The following is a 10,621-nucleotide window of genomic DNA, read 5'->3' as shown; positions in this document are numbered from 1 at the left end:
AGGGTTGTGGAATATTTTTTCGATCATGTTCCAAACAAGTCTGACTAGGTTTCTAAAGTAGCGTTAAGTATCTACTAGTAAAATGACTGAATTACAGCCCATATTTAATAAAAATTTACGAACGACTTATAAAAAATAAAAAGGTAGGTACCTACCTAATAAAAACACAAAATAAATATGAACTTGACCCTTAGACCTTCTAAAATTGGCAATTTAAATATGAATGTTTTGAAAACTTATATAGGTACCTACTCCATTTTTTGGTGTTGATAATATAATCATAACTTACCTAAGGAAGTAAGCAATTTCACATCACTTATTGCAACCATCCAAGCTAGATTAGGTGTCCAGAGTTCGCGGTAGTCGTATCTTGCTCGTTACCATTTGGAATCCTGCTGAAGAGGCGAACCTCGAGCTTAAAGCTTTACGACAACCATAACCGAAACTAGACCACGATGAGCAGACATCATATATACAATTACACCTTTTACATCTACCTTCTAAACGTTAGCTGGTCGAGATTCATAATGATTTTTAAATAGGAAAACCTTTAAAATCCGCAAATTTCACGGAACACAATGATTCAGAGCATCCGTGTGCTTATAAGCCGGTAAAGGCCACGTCCATTACCAGTCTGCCGCGGTTGCGCGCGAGAATACTCGTCCATTTTGAATTTATTTATTTTTTAATTTTTACTTTTTATTTATCGCCACTATGGCGTCAGCCGTGATCAAATTCAGTGCCATATTGATGCTCATCGCCGTGTGTGCTGCTGATGTGTGTTAGTATAAATATTTTTATTTTATACATTCAGAATAATTTTATTTTATACATCAAAAAAACGCATAAATACCACGACTACTACATACCTAACTATCTACTTAAAAAATATTAAGTGGTGTTATTGAAAAATATTTACAATAGTTAGTTAGTTTCCGGCAAGCGTAATTTAGTAAATTATTAATCCTATTAAGTATTTTTGGATTGCACATACATATAATCACGCCTATATGCCTTACGGGAGAGACAGAGCCAACAGTCTCGTAAAGACTGAAAGGCTGGAAAGAAAGATTGTAATTGAGATTCAAATAGTGACAGGTTGCTAGGCCCATCGCCTACAAGGAGAATCCTAATTTTATTACCCTTTCCTTTAGTCGCCGCTTTTATGACATCCATGCGAACGATATGAAGTGGTCCTATTCTAGAATTTGTCAATGACGAAATAATTGTAAAAGGCTTAGAAATCTAAATAAAATTATTCCGAGTTCTATGGGGAAAGGCACTAATACTAGTATATTAGTAGTGACTATCAATGCCTTATCTATCTATGTTCAATAATTGATTTTATGCAACACTTATTCCTAGTAGTTCAATTCATATTTCGAATTTTTGGTCCTTCCTTACTTCATGGACGATGATCGACTTGACTGGTCAAAGCGCACAACTAACGCTAGTCCCATGGATGTAGTTTCCCCTTGGATGGGGTACCTACCTAAAGGGTAACCAAAAATATTTCTAGCCCTCGGCTGTAAGATATCATTGATGGTAGTCAAAGTTAATTCCGATACCGATAAGCTTTACAAAATCTGACACCATGTTTAACCACTTAAATAAACAACATTTACCTAACTACATACTTCATGATATAATGCAAAATTTGGACGCATTCAATATTTAATAAGAATATTTACAATACTGAATAGTGATCGTTAATATAATGATCAAGATCATTTCTGTATTCTGTAATTAAGATGATCATTTAACGTAGGTACCTGTCCTGTAAGAAATAAAAGAATCCTAGCCATTTTATGATGTAGATACTCCATATCCATATAAGTATGACATTAATGAAATAATCTGTCTGTGCCGTGTGGTTCCCGGCACTATTACAAAAAAGAATAGGACCACTCCATCTCTTTCCCATGGATGTCGTAAAAGGCGACTAAGGGATAGGCTTATAAACTTAGGATTCCTCTTTTAGGCGATGGGCTAGCAACCTGTCACTATTTGAATCTCGGTTCTATCATTAAGCCAAATAGCTGAACGTGGCCATTCAGTCTTTTCAAGACTGTTGGCTCTGTCTACCCCGCAAGGGATATAGACGTGACCATATGTATGTATGTATGTATCTGTAAGGATAATCAAGTCTTTAGAAGAGAAAATAGTTGACGGATTAGTAACAGACAACAATTAATGTTACACACGTTATCGTAATGTGGTTGTGCGATTGATGTAAACATAATAGCTATGTCACTGATCGGCTAATTAGTTGCAACTATTAAAATGTAGCTATTTTTACAAATACTTAAGCGAATATAGTACAGTGGGCTCAGAAGATAGCTGTGTCTCCTCGCATTGATCAGTTTATGAGAGGTGGCCTAAGTAGGTATCTCCTGAGCCGTGTGTACTTATTAAAAAACTGTCAGTAACATAATACGAGTAGAATAGTGTCTTATGTTTTCTTCTTATTTTGCATGAGATTTGTTTGTCCGCTGCATTTTCTTACCCATGTAGGTAGGTACAGTTTAGTTGATTCCATTACAAAAACCTTTATTTTCTTTAGAATTAAGTAGTTTATTACTATTGCAAATATTTTATCCTCATCATAAATATGTCAGATCACATCATTGTGCGTGTTTGTAATTGATTTATGATTATATCATATTATAACAGGACAAGACAACATAACTCATGATCTTTGCATGACTTGGGCTATACTGATGACGACATAATATTATCATGATTGTTACTTAAAACTACGTTAACAATTTTGCTAAAATCGTAACTCTAATGGGAAAGGACGTAAAGGCGATACACGGGCTACGATAGGTACATATTGAAGATATTCGGTTACTACTGGTAATTGGTAGTAACAAGTCCGATTATAAGTACCTATATCCTTCATTACACACCTAGTATTAAATATAGTCGCTCTCCGCCTATGAACTTTATTACTTCTTCAACCACGTAACCGATTTTGACGTAATTTTCACTGTTATTTTCTGATTTTTTTTAGACAATCGTCATTTCTTTCTTTAACTCATCATCATGTAACATTTTTCCTGTGTAGTTGCGACAACGACTTCAGATACAGAAGTCACTATTGCATTCTTGACCTCCAAAGTTGTGTCATTACATGTTTGTCTTCAAACCCACACATATTTACTTTTCTGCTGAGCATGCGTTGAGAGGACCTTATTACCTAACTGCGTTAAAAGGATGGTATTGTTGCTTGTCTGTATTGTAGACATATTGACACAGACCTATTGACATACAGTAATAGTCTTTATGTTAGTGTCATGGTTGTATCTGTACCACCTCTGTGATTAGCCCGGGGTCCACCACGATCCTTGTAGTGGTAAGGTAGAGTTTTACACATATAAATTGACTCTCGGCCATAGAACTCAGAAAATGTAATCTCTCTGTATTCTGCTCTCGACTGACCTCTGAATTCGAACTGGTTCGTTCATAAGTCAACAATTTACCTACCTTAAATTTTAAATCGAATTAAATTATTTTATTGTACAAAATCCTCTTCGAGTTTGCTAGTTACATATAAAACTTATAGATAAACAGAATAATTAATGACATTGACATCTGTGAAAAGAATCCGGTCGGTCCAGCCTCTCAACTAAGATCCTGTAGCGAACTAGTCTAACCAGACCGCATAGTAACACCGGTACTTCTATTGCTTGTAATGTGAGGTTGGAAGAAATGTTATTTTCTATTTATTCAAGTACAGTGGGCACCAAAGAAAAGTACCTCTACCACCTACCTACCGATACTTTCGTCTACAGTATGAAGTACGAAAATAGTACTTAAGTATACTTTTGTGGCTTAAGCCTCAAACCTTATTAAATGCTGCCACAGAATACATACCTACATTCTGAATTCTATGGATGCTAAGCCTAAAAATAAATGATAGAAGTTACATTACCTACATTAAATTGCATTGTAACATTACACAGTATTTAATTTTCTTCGCAGTCTCTGGTTAAAATAAAAACATCTCATTGATTTTTACCAATCATCAGAAACTGATTGTGCAGTAATACTAAAAGGCTTAAATAGGGAAGGGACGTGTTTTCAGAAGTTTTTGATTAATCTACAAAAACATGATAGGTAGGTATGTACCAAATGTATTTTAATTAGATTGACCTAACCACAAACAAACCTGATCTTGCCCACAGCTATCACCATCCAAGGTCGATTGATTAAATTCTTCCTCAAAGATATCGCAACACGACATACCTATAATATTTTGTTTACCAACTTACTTGTTGACATCTCAAAAATCGGATTAATACTAGTATTTCCAAAAAAAAATTACAAAAAAAAAATTATAAAAACATTTGGCTTGACTTCGTTAAAGATGATACGTTGTTCAATTGTTTTAAAACTAAAGACAAAAAAGCGAATATTCTTGTTTATTAAAATAGTAGTATTATATATATTATATTATTTAGTAAAATAGATAAAATATTCCTACGCCTAAAAGGCAGAGTATGTTTCACATAGTACCTACTGTATATATTTAATACCTTGTATCACCATATTTTTAAGGAATAAGTGATCTATCTATTTATCAATCATATCTGAGGAGGGTGCCACTGGAAACACGTAAATATTACTGAGAGAGACATCCTGGTGTTAAATATACGTATTTTTATTATATTTTGCAGAGGACCTTGACCTCCAGTGTGCCATATATAACCTACCTTCGATAATGACCGGTAGAGTTAGGTATACATAATAAATTTATATGTATTTTACATAAATATGTCGTCATCCGCCAATTGAATACAAAGTTACAACCTTCAGTGATTCACGTGGTTTTTTTTGCATATAAATGTGAATGCAGTGTACTGAACTAGAAGGTGTTTTACTTACTTTAAATAAATTGGGTACTTAGGCACTTAATAGACTAAATTACGACTTCTTTACTCCTAAATAGCAGCGTGCATACTGTTGCATCTTGTTTATAAACAAGAGTTTTCATTTTGGTTTTCACCTCATACTTTCTTCTATTTCCTCTTTGTAAAATCAGAAATTGCGATATTTCACTGCAAGCACCACACCGATGGTCAAGACAGTAAATAACCTTTGTTTTAGATATCTCCAAAAATAATTTCAATAATAATCTCATATCGAGAGAGTAACCTTTTGTTTTGCAATCTCCAAATAACTTCATATTTTCTCCACAGCCGAACTTCCAGAGGCTAAAAGCAACGCGCAGCCGGTCACAGATGTATGCTTGGGCTGCATCTGCCAGGCCGTGTCAGGCTGCAAGGTCGGCACCATGTGTGAAGGTGACCACTGCGGGCTGTTCCACATCACCTGGCCGTACTGGGCTGATGCTGGCAAGCCTACCATCGATGGGTTGAGTGTGGATCATCCTGACGGTGAGTTCACACATACATACATGCATACATACATAAAATCACGCCTTCCCGGTGGGGTAGGCAGAGACTACCTCTTTCAGTGGAACGTATAACTGCCACGATCTCTGCATACTTCCTTCGCTTCATCCACATTCATAACTCTCTTCATGCAAGCACGGCGGTTTCGGGCACTTTTGACCTGACCATTTACCAGGACGTCCTTAATTTGATCAAGATAAGTTCGTCTAGGTCTTCCCACTCCGACCTTTCCCTCCACACTCTCCTTGTATATCTGCTTAGTCAACCTGCTTTCATGCTTTTGACGGTGAGTTCTATTAACAATATTTCTCTCATCATAGAATAGATTCCCATGGTTATATGTCTAACATCGGCACAAAATTCTTGTTGTTGTTTAATATATTTACTGTTAGTGCATTTGTTTTAGTCTTTTACGATATCTGCAGATCACATAAAGGTACCTAATGAAGGTAAATTTAACACAGAACCATTCCTATAGAACATTTGTTATATACAGATAAGTGATACCGTGGTGATGCCGAAGACCTTCGAGCACACGCGTTCCGACTCGGAAGCCTGTGTTGCTCTAAACCGAAGACCAAACAAAACGGGTACAGACAGACAAAATGACGAACAATAGATTTCGGGCTCTAAACATTGTTGTGGAAGGTGCAATTAAGAATACTCAAACAGGAGATAAAGGGGGGTAGTTATGATGTTGTAGAAATTAGCAAGAGATTTTGTAAAATTTTACAAAATTACCGAAAAATCGAGGTCATGAGTGTTATGACGATTTCAAACAACATGATTATAAAAGCATTAGGAAAGACTTGTTAATACTTGTTAAATATTAGAAACGACAGATAAGGTATTAACGACTATATTTGGTTATTTTTCCAGCATATTCGAGCTGTACTGTCAACCCCTACTGTGCTGCAGCCACCGTCCAAGGATACATGAGGAAATTCGCTCAGGTATGTAATTACTTCCACACACGTACACACACACAAACACACAAACATTCCTATTCCCCTGTTAAACAAATGAAACTCTACCAATTGATTTCTGGCGGGTATTTGACGAACGTTGACATGTCTTATTTTCCTCCTTTCTCCCACCTCTGTCTTGAACTCCTGTATTTACAAAAAAAAACGAAGAGAAGATACTGTTCTGATAAAGAAGAACAGAGGTCCTCAGTGCTACTTAGAAGGTACTTATTACAACTTAGCGGAACTTTTAAGCGACCGTTTCACGTCAGTACTTAGTTAAGTTATTCTGTGGAATTAGATATTCACTTCCTAATATTAATAAAGAAATAATGATGAAGGAAGCGTATTAATAATTTACAAATTACGGATGACCTAACCTTAGGCGTAACTTTACGCCGTTCTTTTGTTTTTACCTCTTTTTCGAGGAATTGTAATTTGTATTCGTGAATATTGTTGGGATGACACTTACGAATTACGACCAGAGAAATAAAAATTGTGTTGTTTGTTACGAGCAGTAAAACTGGTTAGAGAATGCAGACCATGTTTAATGACATCACATTAAATGCCAAAATTTGCATTTCTTTTGTTCGTGGCCGTTGAGAATGCGACTGTTGAATGATTTCCGATTATTGTATGTGTTTTTATAACGTAGATGTATTATTGTAGCTATTGTGTTTTTTTTTGTTCTTCAAATGCCTATCTCAATCTCCTTTTTCTTTCTCCTGGCGTTAATCCTGGTTACATCTTCGTCTGTAGAGAATTCCGGAGTGTGTCTCGTGAGCGTTAGCGCGTTCAAAAAAACAAACTCTTCTGCTTTATAATATTAGTATAGATATACAGCCGAATTAAGGCCACAAGTTGAATTATATTGCTGTAAAGATGCTGTGTAGTGTGTATGGCCATAGTATATTGTTAATATGTACATTTGCATACCAAGGTCCGGTGCTGACGTCATCATTTATATCAAAACAATACTGACTTTAGTGTGCTATTAAAAGACAATATATGACGATCCGACGACGTCGTAAAAATTGATGTTAATATATATGTATTATATTATTTATTTATGTACACAAAAGAATATACAGGAGCATTTAACACAGAAATTGTAGTTCAAAGGTGCCACTTTTTACAATAGAAATCTCTGTGAGAGGAGTTATGAATATTGGAGCAGTTACAACTAGAGTTTTCCATTTTGTTAGAAATGTGTTTTTCTGAATCAAATTTAGAAGACCTATAAAGAGGCAACGTTAGAAACTGAAACTGGGATTTCCGTAATTTCTGTTAGTAATGCTCATGTTTTCCCAAGTCTTTTAAAAACTATTCAAGCTTCCGTTGTGTTAGCTATGTGAGTCATGCTTCAGATAATATCTATTTGATGGCTTGAGAGTATTAAAATACAATTATAATACGTTGTTGCCCCATGTCGTTTCCACAACTTACTTTAATTAACTTCCCACTCAAAGAAAAATAATATTCTTACAACAATACCTAGGTATTGGTTAACCCTGTAAAAAAATCACTCACCTGCAGGTTAAAAGACTCCACACATTGCATTAACTTTTTTTTTTATTTCAGGACTGCAACGGCGACGGAGTGGTGGACTGCTACGATTACATGGCGATCCACAAGAAGGGCGGGTACGGATGCGCAGGAGAGCTTCCGTTCAACTACGTGAATACGTTCAAGCAATGTTTGGCTATCGTCGCGCAGCAGCAGGGTTAATATGAGAGGATCTCGTGATATTGGAATGGCAGAGGGTTCAAGTCGACTATCCGTCCAAATTTATAACAAAATCTCAATCCTCGCCTTCGGCCTTTGCATTTCAGTTTCTTGACTTTATAAAAAAATATCTAAGAGGAAGAGCTAGGTGCTCTTCCATTTTTAAATTAACATACTGTTCTTTAATTTAAAATGAAAAAAGTTAAATTTGGATCATCTGAAAAATGTTACAAATTGTACATACTCTTACTTTGTCAATCATATTTTTATTGTATGGGGTTTAAGTTTACATACACATTCCTTTGAAATAAATTTATAATAACAATACCTTACCTCTTAATAAGTGGTAAGAATTCTATTTTAAACGATTTCTTGCCGTTTGCATCCAACAAAAACTAAGTGGAACGATCATCCTCTGCCTCGTAAAACATGAATCTCGTAGTAGCATTTTCCGCTAGATATTTCCGAATAGAGTAAGATAATATACTAGATATTAGTATCTACCTAACTTATAATCACATATATGTATTTGAAATAACTGTGTTCATTTATTATCAAATATTATTTAAAATTAAGCAAATGAAAAGTTTTATATGGCAGAAAAAAATTGTTGTTATTGAAAATTGTCTTACGCAGAACGTATATTTAAATTTTCCATTTATTGTACCTATCCATAATTCAGGGAAATTACTTTTCTCATATAAATTTAAACTTCAATTTTGGCAGTATAAAAAAAAACTAGTCTTTAGGTAATTATATTAAAATATTTAATTAGATACTTACAGAAAACACGAAAATGCTCAACATGGATATTTATACCTACATAGTGTACTTTTAGGTATGTTTTACAATTTCATTTAAATAAAGACTAATTAATTAAGTGTGAGTCGACTATTTTATTTACTTTTCTACTCCATCCCCCGTAGCGAGGCACACGCGATGCCGTTTATTTCGCGCGAAACACTATCGCTTTTTCGTTTTATTATATTAATACTAGACGCCGCCCGCGACTTCGTCCGCATGGAAACCCTATCAATCCCGCGGAAACTCTGGGATAAAAAGTAGCCTATGTTTCTGGGTCTTCAGCTACCCACATACAAAATTTCATCGTAATCGGTTCAGTAGGTTTTGCGTGAAAGATTAAGAAACATCCATACTGACATCCTAACATACAAACTTTCGCATTTATAATATTAGTAGGATGACGTGAAATGAGACAGCGATAGTTTTTCACGTGATACAATTAAAATCTAGCATTTGTCCTGCTTGCGTCCCTGGAAAAAGAAAAGAAAAGAAGAGGTCTGCCTATGACCACGGTTGAACTTGGGCATGAAATAATCTAAACCACCTACCTTCGCAACCATGTCCCAAGGAAGCCTTAATCATGGTTAACAAACGATTTATTACATTAATATTTTTTTAACAGACGTAAAAGAATAGGACCACTCCATCCCTTTCCCATGGATGTCGTTAAAAGTGGCTAAGGGATAGGCTTATAAATATGAGATTCTTCTTTTAGGCGAAGGACTAGCAACCTGTCACTACTAGAATTTTGATTTCATCATTAAACCATAAGAACAGCTGAATGGCATTTCAGTCTTTGCGGAACTATTGGTCTGTCTACCCCGTAATGGATAAAGACGTGATTATATAGTATATAGCATATATAGTACCTATGTATGCTATTTTGTTTTAATGTTATATGATGTCATATGACCGCATCATTGAATGTTTCCCACCCACACTCTTATTTCCATAAAGAGATGAATATATTAAATATTTCGTGTTAACACTTTTTGTGACATTGTGCATATTTTTATTTTAGACTATACCTACATAGGGGTTCCCGGCACCAATAGAAAAAAAGGACCACTCCATCTCTCTCGCATGGATATTGTAAAAGGCGACTAAGGGGTAGGCTTATAAACTTGAGATCATCTTTTAGGCGATGGGGTAGCAACGTGACACTATTTGAATCTCAATTCTATCTTAAAGCCAAATAGCTGAACGTGGCCTATCAGTTTTTACAAGACTGTTGGCTCTGTCTACCCCGCAAGAGATATAGACGTGGTTATATGTATGTATGTACATAGAGATAGCATAGCCTAGAGATGTTAAAAAAATTACAGAAATTTCTATAAATACTCTTCATAAATTTTTGTATAAACTCATCGGCTGGCACAGAATATCGATATATGAAATGAATAAGCTGGATAAACATAAATAGTATAACACTAGCGACCCACCCCGGCTTCGAACGTTTAGCATTGATACATCTTACTCTTGAATAACTCTATCTATTAAAAAATTCGTTAAAGACGGCGTGTGAGTTTTAAATTTATTTTAAGGTTGTTGGTAAAAAGAATTTGAGTGTTAAGTTTACTTTTAAGTAATATACAATAAAAATAAACTTAAACATTTTTTTATAAATAAATATACCTACATACTAGTTCTTAAAGGTAATTAGTATGTACAATAGCTCAAAAGGACATGAACATGACATGACACGCC

At 35.0% G+C, this 10,621-nt stretch overlaps 1 protein-coding gene across 1 annotated transcript; it reads left to right on the top strand.

The window, feature by feature from the left end:
- The first annotated feature begins 702 nt into the window (after nt 1-702).
- Nucleotides 703-8,967, top strand: LOC106143353 (lysozyme). The gene is made up of 4 exons (XM_013345412.2): nt 703-781; nt 5,205-5,402; nt 6,300-6,373; nt 7,967-8,967. The coding sequence occupies exons 1-4, from the start codon at nt 715-717 to the stop codon at nt 8,111-8,113; spliced, it is 486 nt and encodes a 161-aa protein (XP_013200866.1). The 5' UTR covers nt 703-714; the 3' UTR covers nt 8,114-8,967.
- The last annotated feature ends 1,654 nt before the right edge of the window (nt 8,968-10,621 follow it).

This window comes from Amyelois transitella, chromosome 17, assembly GCF_032362555.1.
Source record: "Amyelois transitella isolate CPQ chromosome 17, ilAmyTran1.1, whole genome shotgun sequence".
Classification (NCBI taxonomy): domain Eukaryota; kingdom Metazoa; phylum Arthropoda; class Insecta; order Lepidoptera; family Pyralidae; genus Amyelois; species Amyelois transitella.
This window is presented reverse-complemented; position numbering and strand designations above follow the sequence as displayed.